General features: G+C 44.3%; 1 protein-coding gene across 3 annotated transcripts in view; it reads left to right on the top strand.

Annotated features, from left to right (window-relative positions):
• LOC124721085 (cAMP-specific 3',5'-cyclic phosphodiesterase) overlaps positions 1 to 16,573 on the top strand; it is an 836,067-nt gene that overhangs the window by 558,108 nt on the left and 261,386 nt on the right. For all 3 annotated transcript variants that reach the window (XM_047245894.1, XM_047245893.1, XM_047245895.1), the window contains one exon: positions 4,247 to 4,359. In XM_047245894.1, coding sequence (XP_047101850.1) covers positions 4,247 to 4,359 — 113 coding nt within the window. The remainder of the gene's footprint in view (positions 1 to 4,246; positions 4,360 to 16,573) is intronic.

Genomic DNA, 16,573 nt, shown 5'->3' with positions numbered 1-16,573 from the left:
AAAACTTCTTAAGGACACAGATTTCGTTTGGTGTGAAGTTACGTGGACGCCAAATCTTGTAAATTGCCAGGAATTCCTATATCATATCCATAAGTTATACCCGCTGCCAAAATAGCTTCGTGGGTAACTCAGTTGTTTTTCATCCAATTACAACAGCTGACTTTCGTAATCCCCTACAGATGTTGCTTTACCCTTTGGATGCAATCAGAAAAAAAAATTTTTGTTATGCGTAATCAAACATTCGCAAAACAAATGTACCCGGCTTCGCCGTTTTTAACGCAAGAACACCTGCTTGTTCCAACGGTGTTGACTGCTGTTTCGTTTCTGGCGTGAAAAGTTGGATCTGTTTTTCATCCATAGTAGCGAAATGGTGTACAACAATAGCTAGAGTCTCATTAAATTGACCGAAACATGTAGGGGAAACATTTTCCTAGTATTGAACAAATGTGGCACCAAGTCGTTACAATTAATTCTTCTTGTAAAATGTGCCATATCCTTTCTACCGGTATGCTTACGGCGCCAGATATTTCACAAACCACTAATTGCCAATCATCTCATACGAGATACTGCACTTTCGTGATGTTATCTGCGGTTTCGGGCTAGGAGCATCCTTAATAGGTGCTAATATCAAGAGTGGTAGGATCACGTTTCAGTTCAGATGCACATTTCTTAAATGTTGAAAATGGAGGGGCAGGCTCATGACCCCTGACTAACTTTTAGATGCATTTCTGATGCCGGTAAAGTGTCCATACCAAATTATTTGTGATGGCGCTGTATTCCGCTTTATTCTTTTTGAACGAATCACATGTAACACGATCATTTTAAGAAGCCGTATAAACAAAACTATATCGCCGGCCAAATTAACGCTTTGCTTGCGTTATAGTGCAACATGTACCAACATAATAGAAAAAAATAGTTCATCCATCGACGCCATCTCTATGCCAGGCCTACAATGTTTCACTTTCCCCTCATAAATGGTATATTCTACGAATCTGTCTCGCGCGTACTTAACATTTGGTCTGCTTCCACTGGCATACCCATCCGTCTAATTCTACGTTTGCATGTAGCCCACCTTGTGGAAGACGATAATCGAATTTGAAAATCGATATCCGCTATATTGAATCTCAGTCGATTATGCTAGCGCAATGAAATATCAGTTTCTCGGGCGTCAGTTGTTTTACACGAATGACGTCTTTAAATCATGTGTTCCCGGCTCGTCCATATGATAAGAATATCCATATCCATATATTTGCAGTTTAACAAAGGAAGAATAATATTTCCTTATGGATGTTAGTGAATTCGTAAAGACATGGAAGGGGAAGAGACTTTTCAAGATGACACGTTTAAATTCCTTACCACACCAATTCGTAGTTTTGTTACACCCTTCTAGATCACTCGAGTTGTGAAAAAACACAGCACGAAGTGATCGTCGGTGGAACCTTATTGCACTCTAACGTTTTGGTTACTTGTAATGGCCAGAAAACTTCCGAATTACGTAAGACACATTCCTAATCCTGGGACAGAACTAGCGTACGTATTGTCACTAGCTATTTATAGAGTACCAGCGGCTTGGTACTAAAAAAGAGGGTGTGTATAACGATTAACAAATTAGCTAGCTACGGAAGACATAGGATTGTGGGGACGCATTTCGATTTTATCAGTTTGGAAACCATATCAGCACCTATGTATCTCTTTCGTATAATAAAGAAAAATGTGATTATCCTAAATTATGTAAAGGAAATGAATAACTTTCTGCTCTAATGTTTTCTCTTTCCCTACACTCTCCAAAAAAAAACGCTCTCGTCCATAATAACCAATATTCTAAAAGCAAGTAGTAACCTGACAACCCTACCGCAACGTAAACGCGATAAATCGTGTACCTGGGGCGAAAATCGATTGTGGAAACTGAAATTCGGCAGCGAAAACCACATTTGTGCAGTCGCTATTGGACAGTTTACATGAACAATCGGAACCTATTTCGAAAAATCGTTTTACGGGGAACTGATAGAGGGGGAAGGGGGGCGTGTAAAAGTAGTACATCAGAAGCTCTTATCTAAATAAAGCGCGAGAGATGAGCATGGTGGATCAGGAACCCCAGGTGCGTGTCACAGCTCAAAAACTATTAACTCCTTCCCTACGAATTATGAATATTGATGCAGGACGTCATCAGTGTTCTCAGCACTATCCCCCTCAACTTCCCCAACCCCACACTGCCCGCTCTCCACGACCCGTCCTAGTGACGACTCCGGGAGAAATTACATCACATGAATATCACATGAATACTTGGAGCAGAGTTCTCTCTCTCTCTCTCTCTCTCTCTCTCTCTCTCTCTCTCTCTCTCTCTGTGTCCTTCTCCCTCCCCTCCTCCACCCCTCTACGACATTGTCCAAAATGAGCGAAAAGAGAGAATCAGTGGACCGTGGAAAACTAGAAAAGCGCTATATGTTCAAACGGATCACATTTATGTCTTCGTGGACGTTGCGTGCCGTGGAACTCACTATCGACGTCAGGTAGACATGTGGCGAGGTTGCGTACTGCACGCAAGAGACGCAAGCTGGAGAAGGTGATGCAATGTCGTATGAATGATGTTATTGCATTGAAATCGGTCTTTTAGCTGAGGTGGTTGGTACCATGAATCAGAATGGCCTTATCGAGCTACTGGACACCCAAATTTTGGCGTATACCAGGCAGCTTGTGGTGATCTTGATATTTCCGGTCCTGACTTTCTAGATGACAATAAGCTGAGCGAAAACAGCGGCTTCACGACTGGGGAACGTTCAAGTCACACATCTTGAGTGTTCCGCGAAGTCCCCGGATTTGCACCCGACTGAAAATCTTTGGGGACCTCTGGAACAATTCGTCCAACGATAAAAACGTCACGTATGCAGTATAGTCTTACTGACCGGTTGGTGTAGAAGAAATGATTGATCATTGATTTCTTCTACATCCACAACGCTGTGTACTCCATGCCACGCAGCTCTCAAACACACGTGGAGGAAAGCTGTTTTTTCCTCTTGCGCGTATGTAGAACCCATAATCTGTCTGTCTACATGGTAATTTTTCTTGTATTTGCGAAATGTTCCTGATGATTTTCGGAAGAGTTCCGTAGCCACTGCCACGGACGCTCCTTCCATATTTCTTGCGTAATTTCTTAGTAATATTAAACAATAAAGAAATCCCAATCTCCTCAAAAAATGTTCAAATGTATGTGAAATCTTATGGGACTTAACTGCTAAGGTCATGAGTCCCTAAGCTTACACACTACTTAACCTAAATTATCCTAAATACAAAAACAAACACACACACACACACACACACACACACACACACACACACACACACACACACGCCCGAGGGAGGACTCGAACCTCCGCCGGGACCAGCCGCACAGTCCATGACTGCAGCGCCAGTCTCCTCTTTTTTAACAAAATTTGAATTGAGAAAATAATTCTAGAAACTAACGTTGGATCTTCCAAAATTTTCATAATCAGAAGATCTGTTCCTCACCGTCAGTCGACCCAATAGCGTAGAAACTGGATAATGCTGTTCCTTGCAGGTGCCACACGGCGCAAGTAGACACTAAAGGAAAAGAGTAGGTCCACTGCTGCATGTCCACAGTCTCATCGACGCTATGTCCGCAGCTCGTGGTCGTGCGGTAGCGTTCTCGCTTCCCACGCCCGGGTTCCCGGGTTCGATTCCCTGCGGGGTCAGGGATTTTCTCTGCCTCGTGATGACTGGGTGTTGTGTGATGTCCTTAGTTTAGTTAGATTTAAGTAGTTCTAGGGGACTGATGACCATAGATGTTAAGTCCCATAGTGCTCAGAGCCATCGACGCTATTGAGAGCAGGCTCGCTTTGACATTACTATAAAACACAGCCAGAACATTTGACCGACAAGTAAGAGCTACAGCGAGCCACGTAGCCGGCTGCTCCCAATTTTTTCATGCCAAAAGGCTGCTTTCTGCCGGTTTTAACCTGAATTTGGAAGCAGAAGCCACTTACACGCACCTTGAGAGCGGAGCTGTATACGTCACAAGGCGAAAGTGCAACCTGTTACGACCTGCAGAGCTCGCCGTTATTTCTGCCTGTCAGTGAATGTAAACAAAGTAGTGTCATTCTATAACTAGCAGTTGTAACATATAGTATAATCCTACATTGTGTATGTGTTTTTCATTAATCAAACAGCTGCATATAGCATCGTCGGAACGGGTTACTGTTGTTCTAATAGCGTGTTTCCATGTCCACAGATGACGCTTACATGAAACTGGCTATCGAGACAATGGAAGAACTGGACTGGTGCTTGGATCAACTTGAAACTATTCAGACTCATCGTTCCGTATCTGACATGGCTTCACTGAAGGTAAGTACCTACTTCATCTCTTTCTTTTTTTTTCATATACCCAATTTACACAGCAGATCAGTCGTGAATTATGTAGTCACTCTATCTACTTATCACCTTTCTTTGCTAGAAGTCGGAAAGTAAACCTTGTCATTACCGACCACGTTAAAACTGTAGCGCTGATGTTTCAAACTAACAGTAAACTTCGCGATTTTTTTAAATGCCAGTATCAAATCTTTCGGTTAGTATCAGGTCTTAACCCATCTCATCATAATCAGTGACAGGTGAAATTCTTTCTAAGACTTTAATGTAAAGGCTGTGAGTAGTCTGGACAACATTTGAAGCAGTGAAATATTCGGAGTCAGATAGCGCTTTAGGAAGAAAACTGCAATATAATGAATGTGTAGGAAATTAAATGACCGCTTCGACATGAACCTTTTTTTCTGTTCGTAGCTTGCTTCTCTTTGCGTCTAAGGACTGATGTGCCGCCGATGACAAATTTTGATCTACATATGAAACCTTTCACATTACCCATACAAACAAACGTATACGTCCAGCGTATACACTGGAACGGTCGTTTTTCCCCTGCAACTACTTTTGTCGATGCTTTTCTGTACGCTAGTATGGTATAACAACCAAGAAAGAGCGTTCGTCGCAGCACCCTTCGAGCAGTTTGTTATATTACCCATCCGTCACAAATGCGGATCTTAGTGACAAGGGATGCTCTCAGGTGGAATTAAACGCCAAGCTGATATGCCTCATCTCACGAATCTAGATATTTACAAACAAAAACGATGCAGAATGGCGAACTACAGTAATGATATGTTGTGCCTTGCACGTACAACTGTGTTCCTATATTTAATAAGCTAGCCATCGTGGTGAAATAAAACGTCATTATAAATGTGCACAATCGCAGAATCTGTTTCAACCTACCTGAGCCGCATGTGACGTGCAATAAATCAAAGACTGTTATGAACTTTCAGTGTTGTCAAAAAATTAAGTTTTTATAGAATTTTCGCTACAACGTTACCCTTCTTTATCAATGGTTATACTAGCAAGATACAGGCTTTATTTTGCTTGGTTCCTTTAACATCTCCAACGCTGGTGCCACTGAACATAGTCAGTGACTCGTGAACACACAATACTACTTACGTTGAGTAGTACGATGCAATGAGCATGCAGCAAAGTTTGAGGTCGGACATGAGTAACGGCTAACACTTCAGATCAGTGCCATCATAGCTGCACCAATACCATTCAGAGCAATTACTAACGGCCTACTCTTCTTCGAAATGATGTCTGGGAACCATAAAATCTCGAAATTTCAGGTTGCTTGTTTCTTTTTTTCCGTATGATTTCTGCTGTATATACGTCAACCTTCGTGCAATCTTAATTTGAAGTACAGACACATGTGGTATGGGAACTCCTCTATTAAATATTTTTACGCAGACGTTACCTGAAAACGAGCTTGGAAATTGATTCATCTGATGCTACTTCTCGCTTGCAGTAATCGATGATTTCCTTTAATGAACCTGTCTGCTTAAAAGCTGCGAGCATCACAATGTTTTCACAGGGAAGTTGGCTGGAAGTTACTTTCTATGTGTAAATGTTCTTTCTTGAATCGATCTGCATAATTCACTAGTTTCATCTTAAGCATGCAAAAATTATACGGGAACTTAAAATGTTGCTAACGAAAATCACACCAGTTGTGTTTTCCTACCATTACTCTGTAATTAACTTAAACATTTGTTCTCTTCATACAACCGGTATATTTGTAGCTGTTTATTTATGACATGCGTAATTCGAGCTTTGGGACTTCAGTGTCAAGAACTGCAGAGTATCATCTTTACCGATGGCAAACACAGCTCCGAAAGCTGGTTGTACAGCCTCTGCATACGTCTGCCTATCACAAATTACGTTGCCTCCAGGGAGTATGTGCATAGATATGCCAGCCAGGGCACGCTGTTGGATACTGAATATATTGTTCACTTACAGTCCTGATCGTATTCACTCAGTGTGCCACAGGTTTTAATCCAATACCATAGAAGTTTGGAGACAAAATCGGAACTGAATTAGACACTTTCAAAAGAAATATACTATTATGGCGATTGTCTTGTGAAAGAAAGACAGGTTTTGAGACTTAATAATATCTGTAAAATACCAAACAGGAGAAACACGTGCAATCGGAAATATTAGCATTTCTTCGCAGTAGTGATTAGATCTGCTCCCTGTCCATTACAATGTATTTTTCCGTCCTTGGCCTTAAATAGTGGTCAACATTACACCCCACCTCCCTCCGTTTCTAATAATAATAAACCCTCGGAAAAACCGATTGGTCCTGGGTATGTGAACAGGCATAGTTAGGATTAACTATATTGTTGAGTGCAACATTAACAGTTTTTGTCTCAACATCAACAATGTTATCTATTCCTATTACCTACAGTGACTTCGTGTCATGCGTATGTGTAAAAGGTTTTCAAGCGTGTATTGTTCAGTACGGGAAAAACAACACCTACATTGAGGCCTACGTCTGCATGATGGTATTAGGACCGAGAACGTGTTAGTGTGACACGTCTTTCTTGCACCCGACTACGTGTAGTTGAAATCTGCGCTACAGAGAGTAGATACCACGTTTAGCACAGCCTTATAAATATGAACGTACGTGCCGACAAATTTCAGAACAATTTCACTCGCCTTTTTAGGTTTGGAGAAATATTATTAATTCGAACATCCTGTCTATTTGACTTCAAGCGGCGTAAGTTCACGAAAAGCGGTATCGAGCCGTCTGTAACAGGTTCACTACACGTACGTAAACCCTGTGCTCGTCGAACGTCAGTGTGTCAGTATTCACGAGACTGCGAAGAACGACAATGAACTGGAAGTTCCCCGTTACACTGTCGCTAGTTCTCTCCCGTCACGTGCCAGCCGATGCAATGCGTTGATTGTTTCCATCGCTGTGCTTGTTGCTCAACTCTGTAAAAAATGTACATGTATAATATTTGGCCGGGAGTCCCCTTCTCGGTGGATCGGCCGAATGGTGTAAGGCTCCATTATTTGGCACCACTTCTGCGACTTGCACATCGATGATGCTGATAACACATCCATTGCCGAGCGTCGAGCCCAGGGCCATGTGATTGCAAGTCAGATACTGTGATCACAAGACCACGTGCTGCTGACGCTCAGCTTTTTAACCTATTTGGAAATATGCAGAGATCAGCGAAAAAAGATTTGTAGTTATACTGTTAGTTTATAATTCGATCACAAACTGTTGTAAATACTTCTTGCAATAGTACTAAAAAATCGCACGGAGTCAAAACAGTCACGTGTCTATGAGTTTACATGCACGCGAAACGGGCTGAAACTTTCTCATTTGCAATTTGTACGTTAAAATGACATTAAAACTGTGTGATGGGCCTGGACTTGAACTAGAATCTTTGCATTGCACATGTTGCTCTGTATCATATTGTCGCCACACGGCCCGACGCAAAGCAGTCGGCTTCTCTACGGGCAAAGATCTGTGTTCAGTATCCCCGTTCAACAAGATTTTTGTTACCTGTAAAGAGATTTCATTTTTATTTTCAGTTTATATGATAACAGAAACATAACTTCAAGGAATGATGCAGTTCATCCGCAGCTACTGGTACTTTTCAGTTGACTTAATACTGAGACGGCTTTAAGAGCTCGCTGAACTATTGTCGTGAGCCTTGTGATTGGTACAAGACGGATTACCGTTAGATACCTAAAAAATTAAGTAGAAGGGCAAGTAGGCCCTTTTCGTTCATTTCCGTTTCATTATTTTAGTGAACAACAACAGCATGAAATTTGAACAGTGGTTTCAGTGAACTATCTATACGCGTTTTGCAGCTTCACTTACAGTCGTAAATACAAGATCATATTAATTACGCCATCGCTTGAAGGAAGGATGTAAGCAATAATCTCTGGATGCAGTGAGGATAAAATGTCTCTGGTGAATCACGAAGACAACGAAAGAAATCGTCAGAGCCTTTCCACATTTCCAATCTCCATTGCGTTTCCAAAAACACTCTGGCACAATCAAATACAACCTGTTTCGTTTGTGGAGACGAATGTTGCACATGATGTTCCTATTTAAACATTTACGCATGATAAAGCTGTCCATCCTAGATTTTGTGTACAAGTAGGGCTCCGATGTATGTTCCCCGGAAACTTTGCGTTCCCCATAAGCCCTGCAGGGCTTTAGCGAAACTGCCGACTATAGAATGTTCGGTACTTCAGCGGAAGAAATTGTATTAATAAAAATAATTATTTCTAGCAGCTGGAAACGAGAATGTTACGTGATTGATGCGAAAACATTAAATACATCTTTTTTCGCTGTTATTAAAAGCCAGTTCACCAGAAAGTAGATAATATGAATGACTTAAATTCAGCGAGCGAAGGACGTTGGAAAAACGGGTAAATCGTTTTCTAATTCTGCTGAGTAACTTACAGACTATATGGCAGAAAGAATTAATAATGAGTCATATGGTGTGGATTGTACTTGGGAAAAAGACAAAAATTGGTGCTAACCTGTGAACACAGTATTAGCAGATGCTCGTAGCAGTTGGCGGAAAGTGCGCTGTTTTGGAATCTGATTCACTACAGATACAGGGTGACAATTATTGAACTACACTCCTGGAAATTGAAATAAGAACACCGTGAATTCATTGTCCCAGGAAGGGGTAACTTTATTGACGCATTCCTGGGGTCAGATACATCACATGATCATACTGACAGAACCACAGACACATAGACACAGGCAACAGAGCATGCGCAATGTCGGCACTAGTACAGTGTATATCCACCTTTCGCAGCAATGCAGGCTGCTATTCTCCCATGGAGACGATCGTAGAGATGCTGGATGTAGTCCTGTGGAACGGCTTGCCATGCCATTTCCACCTGGCGCCTCAGTTGGACCAGCGTTCGTGCTGGACGTGCAGACCGCGTGAGACGACGCTTCATCCAGTCCCAAACATGATCAATGGGGGACAGATCCGGAGATCTTGCTGGCCAGGGTAGTTGACTTACACCTTCTAGAGCACGTTGGGTGGCACGGGATACATGCGGACGTGCATTGTCCTGTTGGAACAGCAAGTTCCCTTGCCGGTCTAGGAATGGTAGAACGATGGGTTCGATGACGGTTTGGATGTACCGTGCACTATTCAGTGTCCCCTCGACGATCACCAGTGGTGTACGGCCAGTGTAGGAGATCGCTCCCCACACCATGATGCCGGGTGTTGGCCCTGTGTGCCTCGGTCGTATGCAGTCCTGATTGTGGCGCTCACCTGCACGGCGCCAAACACGCATACGACCATCACTGGCACCAAGGCAGAAGCGACTCTCATCGCTGAAGACGACACGTCTCCATTCGTCCCTCCATTCACGCCTGTCGCGACACCACTGGAGGCGGGCTGCACGATGTTGGGGCGTGAGCGGAAGACGGCCTAACGGTGTGCGGGACCGTAGCCCAGCTTCATGGAGACGGTTGCGAATGGTCCTCGCCGATACCCCAGGAGCAACAGTGTCCCTAATTTGCTGGGAAGTGACGGTGCGGTCCCCTGCGGCACTGCGTAGGATCCTACGGTCTTGGCGTGCATCCGTGCGTCGCTGCGGTCCGGTCTCAGGTCGACGGGCACGTGCACCTTCCGCTGACCACTGGCGACAACATCGATGTACTGTGGAGACCTCACGCCCCACGTGTTGAGCAATTCGGCGGTACGTCCACCCGGCCTCCCGCATGCCCACTATACGCCCTCGCTCAAAGTCCGTCAACTGCACATACGGTTCACGTCCACGCTGTCGCGGCATGCTACCAGTGTTAAAGACTGCGATGGAGCTCCGTATGCCACGGCAAACTGGCTGACACTGACGGCGGCGGTGCACAAATGCTGCGCAGCTAGCGCCATTCGACGGCCAACACCGCGGTTCCTGGTGTGTCCGCTGTGCCGTGCGTGTGATCATTGCTTGTACAGCCCTGTCGCAGTGTCCGGAGCAAGTATGGTGGGTCTGACACACCGGTGTCAATGTGTTCTTTTTTCCATTTCCAGGAGTGTATATGAAAAGGAGGTAAATTAGTTACAAACTACGGCCTGCATAAGCCTTATTGATCATTTAAACGCCACTACAGATATTTGGATTTAGGTTACGACATGTTCGATATGTCTGCCATCATTGGCGACGATGTGGCGCAGACGAAAAGCGAAATTCTGAAAAACCCGCTGAAGTGTCGGAACGTCAATGCTGTCGATGACCTCCTGAATGTCTGTTTTCAGCTCAGCAATGATTTTGGGATTATTGCTGTACACTTTGTCTTTAACACAGCCCCACAAAAAGGAGTCGCATTTCTTCATATCCGGAGAATATGGCGCCCAATCGAGGCCCATGTCAGTGGCCTGTGGGTACCCCAGGCCAGAATACGGTCCCCAAAGTTCTCCTGCAGGACATCAAACACTCCCTTGCTTCGATGGGGTCGAGCTCCGTCTTGCACAGACCACATCTTGTGGGAATCAGGGTCACTTTGGATGATGGGGATGAAATCATCATCCAAAACCTTCAAGTACAGTTCGTTAGTCACCGTACCATCAAACTAATATCGCACCGATTATTCCGTGACTGGACATTGCACGCCCGCAGCTCGTCGTCGTGCGTTAGCGTTCTCGCTTCCCACGCCCGAGTTCCCGGGTTCGATTCCCGGCGGGGTCAGGGATTTTCTCTGCCTCGTGATGACTGGGTGTTGTGTGCTGTCCTTAGGTTAGTTAGGTTTAAGTAGTGCTAAGTTCTATGGGACTGCTGACCATAGATGTGAAGTCCCATAGTGCTCAGAGCCATTTGAACCATTTTTTGACATTGACACCTCGCAGCTACCCGTTGAGGGTGAAGAGACTTCTCGATTGGGAAATGCGGATTCTCAGTCCCCGAAATCCGCCAATCTTGCTTATTGGCGAATCCATCAAAATGAAAGTGGGCTTCGTCACTAAACCAAACCAGCATATGTATACTAATTCCCAACATGCCCCACGGCCAGCCGTGCAGTTTGGACGTCCTAACACAAACCGTTCAGAAGTTATGACGATTTTATTTCACATAGTTCAATAATTGTCACCCTGTAAGTACACTATTCATAAAATAGTTTTTGACACTTCCGCAACGCCAACATTAAATATCGACTTACCGAGCGAGGTGGCGCAGTGGTTAGACACTGGACTCGCATTCGGGAAGACGACGGTTCAATCCCGCGTCCGGCCATCCTGATTTTGGTTTTCCGTGATTTCCCTAAATCACTCCAGGCAAATGCCGTGATGGTTCCTCTGAAAGGGCACGGCCGACGTCCTTCCCCATCCTTCCCTAATCCGATGAGAGCGATGACCACGCTGTCTGGTCTCCTTCCCCAAACAACCAACCAAATATCGACTTAAATCAGTATGACATAGTGACAAGTTTTCAGGAAGTAAGAACAGAATCACGCGAGATATAACACGCACTATGTAAATTTATACTTCAACGGTAGTATTCTACTCTAATACTTACCGTGATTAAGACCGTTGTTGACAGCAACTCCCAACTATCCACTCAAGACAACGAAAAATTTATAAAGTTAATAAATTAGCTTACAGGATGTTTTCAAACACTTTTAATGGGAGCAGGCTTATTTGTTACCTGGAATGCAACCGTGCAAGGTGTGAGTTTTCATAATGTATTTTATATCTCCCTGCGATGATGGTCTTTGTTCCATTAAGAGTTATCACTGTGTCGTGTCGACATGAATCGATACTACATATCGGTGCCGCGGAACTACTAAAACAAATAATTTTCCTATATATGCACGAACGCTCTGGTAACGCTGTTTTCTCAGGCTCACATTCACTTTTACTATCTGAAATAGGATTCGCAGTAAAATTATCTAAATGTAAACCACTACAAGATTTACATCGTCGTCATCGTCGCCGTCGCCGTCGTCGCCGTCGCCGTCGCCGTCGTCGTCGTCGCCGTCGCCGTCGCCGTCGTCGTCGCTGCCGTCGCCGCCGTCGCCGTCGTCGTCGTCATCATCTTGTAGTGCGACGTAGCATAAATAGCACAGAAACTTCGTTCACTATCCCCAAGAAACTCACTTTGACGCGCCGATGGAGGCCACGCAGTAGTTACGGCAGTGGTCTTGTATGCTGCACTAATAGAATTTAAATCAACGATCGGCAGTCCAGACATAGGCTTTCTGTGATTTCCCGTACATTGTCTGATGTGAACACTGGACTGATCACTGTCTCAGGAACGCGGCCGTATACTTCCTGTATCCTCGTTACATCCGGGCTACTGATCCGTCTCTAACGACCTCTAGTCGACGAGTCCTGAAACAAACCGTTCTTTAGTTCGTCAGATGTGGCGACATCTCTGCCTTAGCACTCGCCAAGTGCGGGATACTTAAGAATACTGCAACAGTGCAGCTCTCAACGAAATTAATGTCGACTGTTAAGAAGTATCAGGTACCACACAGCGGACGCACATGGTCCGTAGCGCCTAGAACCAAAGTGTGGGTGAAATTAAGTGATCAAGGAAATAAATGTGCTGCATGCACCTTATGGATGTTCGTTATGCGTACTACATATATGATAGATGTCGGAATACACGTTGCATCATCGGATGTGTCTGGGAAACCAGTCAAATGGTTTGTGATTCAGTGAAACAGGTCGTTACGCGGACGACAACCACCAGTATCGTGCCATTCTGCTTTAGCAAGTAGGTAAAATCGGTCTGGCTGGACACCAGTGGTTCTCACGTGTCCATGCATGGAAGTATTTCATTGTATCTTCAAAGATGCGATTGTTTCCCAAATACCTCTCAGAATGGAATGTGTATTCCGAAATCGATCATGTACGAGGGGACTCCAGAAAATAAGTTCCGCGCTAACAGTACGGTGCAACAAGAGTGGCGCATTGCCAGAAGAAAGTACATGTTCCCGGTTTCCTGCAGAGACAGGTTTGCTGCGATGCAGATAACGGGTACGTCACAGTGTGGGATGGAAACGTAATCCGAACTTGAACACGGGATAAGATTCTTGTGTGCCAAACGTCTAATTTGCACACAGGTTCGCCGTGAAATTCTCACGGAAATGGATCAAATGCAATGTCGCGTCCAAGTGTATTGCTGTGGTGCCAAGATTTTGGCCAAGGGCGCACAGGCTTAGGGGATGCTGATCTGGGAGGAAGGCCATCGACATCGACAGCAGACAATATCTAGGCAATCTAGGAACTGATTCGCAGCGATCGCTGATTTTTGCAACGATGCAGACGTTCACACATCGGTCCTCGAATGGCTCGTTGATGAAGGAGGCGATTTCTGTCGTCGATGAATTGGATGACTGAAGGAACATTCCGACGGTATACTGTTATGTAACCGCGTCACTTTGAAGGGCAAAGCTGAATTCAGTAAAAGTTAATTGGCCTGCCAAAATAATACGCAGCTTACTTTTTGAAATTCCCTCGTATGTTGCGTGAATGATCAACACCAATAATGTGCAGCCTATCTTTCACATTGTGAACTAGATTGCGGCTTTGCGCCTCGGAGATACCATCGTCGAAACGATGGAGAGACTAAACTATGTTATGTGTGTTAAAACCATAACACATGTATGTCATTGGAGACTAACCAACGAAACTGCCGATGAGTTGTGTGCATTTGTTTAGCTACGAAATCTGATGATCGTCTTTATACAGATAAACGTAGACTTACCGTACAGTTTAGCACACATTTGCTGCACGGCGGCCCTTCCCCTCTACCCCTTCCATTTCCACCGTTCCACCGGCACATTCTCCACCAGTTACATCCTCTCTCTCTCTCTCTCTCTCTCTCTCTCTCTCTCTCCCCCCTCTCCCTCTCCCCTCTCGCTCTATCTCGTTTCCTTCTCGCTTGTCAGGGCGTCCTTTGGCTCTTGTATATGCGTGGGCTGTTTGTCTGGGGCGCATAGCGAGCACTTGATATTAGAGCGGAGATGAGCACGGCGTGCGAATTGAAGTGCGCGCCCGAGGTCTTTGCGCATGCGCGGACGCACATGACGGCGTTCCGCCTGCGGGGGCGGAGGAGGCAGTCATCGTGCAGCCTGCACCATTCCCATTCTGCTTTTATGCGCGCTGTGCCGTTTTCAGCGGGATGCAGTTCGCGCTCTCGTAGTTATTGTCACTATCACTAGCATATGGGCCCTGCGTTTGTTGCCTTCTCGTGGTATTCTTTGCCTCTCTGCGAGTTCCTTTTACAAAAAGTGGCTGGAGGTATAGGCGTACACAGGATAAAACAGGGCAGAGTAGAGATGACTGGATAATAAAGAAAAATGGTTCCATCTCAGTCCAGTAATTAGGTGTCGAAGCCGGTCCGCGATCTCTCACGTGATGTTCAAATGGGGGGATACGACCCCTGCGTTTCATGAAATGTCGTGTAAGGTCTCATTAATCACCCTACCCAAATTCCGCAACTTGCCCTTCGGCTAGAAGAGCGCGGACATACATATTAGGGCAGACGAGTTCCCTGCGCTTAGGAGCACGGCGATGCGTGAGAAAGTTTTGATTCTCTCTACTCGTGATGTTTTCATATTTGTATGTGACTTGGGAATAATACAGACTTTTACGATCGGCTAAATAGTGTCTAATATCGTTCCGTTCCACAAATTGACAAGTAAACTTCGGAAAGACAAAGGTGTTCAACCATAATAAAATTAAACGTTATCGTTTGCTTAAAAAAGTCTTCTGAATAAAATTACGTACAATTGAAGCTCGTTAGTAACCAGTAGTTTAGGAGCGTAGCATTGTAAGCTAAAGAGCATTATTACATGTTGTTACCAAATTCACAAAAATGTAAATTATTGCTTTATGTAGCCTAACTGACAAAGTCAACGAAAAATCAAGTAATGTACGTTAAAAGGAAAAAAAAGTATGCAATTCACATTGTTCTGTTTAAACTCTTTTTCGTCATCCTTCTGCAAGTTAGAGTGCTTAAGATGATAAGTTACCTTTCTGCAATTTTTTAAATACAAATTTGATGGTACTCTTTTAGTGTATCGTTGCTACAGACCTACAATATGGATTACCGCTGTGTTGTGGGGGGAGCTGTAGAGAAGAAATCGCAGGTCTGGTGCTGGATGCGGATTTCGGCTGTTGAATAGGTAAAAGTTGCGGAAGGCGTATAGATCGGTTTCAATCCTTGGAGAGGAGAGAGAGAGAGAGAGAGAGAGAGAGAGAGAGAGAGAGAGAGAGAGAGACAATGAATCAGTCAACTGTGGTCGAAAACATTCAGCGTGTTCCGGAAGTCGGTATCTGGTAATATACTGTAAAAATACTAGGAGATGGAAACCATGTTAATGTGAATATAGGCTTCCTGTACGGAAGGAATATGTTGCGAAAATCCCGACTAGTCTGAACTGGTGAAGTATCGAAGGGAGATGCGAGTATTCATTTTAAAAATTTCCTGAAAATTTTCAGGAACCGGCATTCGGTCAGTGAAAGGAGGATATGATGTGATCCCGCTCATCCTGCTGACGTATGATACGAGATTACCTTAAATATAGAATGTACCGAAGTGACTTGTGTAAGTAGTAATTATTTACACAGTCCAAATTGGGTAGAGGGACAGTAGGTGAGAGTGAAAACAACCCTCTGCCACGCTTTAGCGATTTGCACAGTTTTTAATGTGTTAATAAGATGTGAGACGTTTTTCAGTTTGAGACGACCTTTCACAAACATTAATAACGTCAAAGACAATAGCTGCTCAGTTAAGGCAACGTCGAGTCCTTACGTGGTAGGACGGTGATGAAACGTTGATTGCAAATATCTATCGAACTTTGTTCCGTTCTGTAATAGTCGTGTGATTTACAGCCAAGTCTAAGTTACTGGGATTATTGTGTAGCATGTCTCAAATACTGAGAGATAAATGATGTCGACGACTTCTTTTTCATTCCGTACTGAGAAAGGCTGCACTTTTTCGCCTGGTGTCTTGCACCTGATACACCGCGCAAAGGGGCGCAGCGGTAAGAATGGTCTTTATGAAAAGGACATAGCTGATCTTCTTCCCCGTCCGAGATATGCCTCGTCAGTAACGATCTCGTCGTCGACGAGACGTTAAACAGTAATTTGTTACGTGAAATGTCATAAAGTCTGTGATATTCAAATACCTCTTTAGCCACATACGGAAAACATAGCGTTGGTTTCATTGCATACCTTTTGTGCTACCCAACCCTGTGGGA

Source organism: Schistocerca piceifrons, chromosome X (genome assembly GCF_021461385.2).
Source record: "Schistocerca piceifrons isolate TAMUIC-IGC-003096 chromosome X, iqSchPice1.1, whole genome shotgun sequence".
In the NCBI taxonomy this organism is placed as follows: domain Eukaryota; kingdom Metazoa; phylum Arthropoda; class Insecta; order Orthoptera; family Acrididae; genus Schistocerca; species Schistocerca piceifrons.
This window is presented reverse-complemented; position numbering and strand designations above follow the sequence as displayed.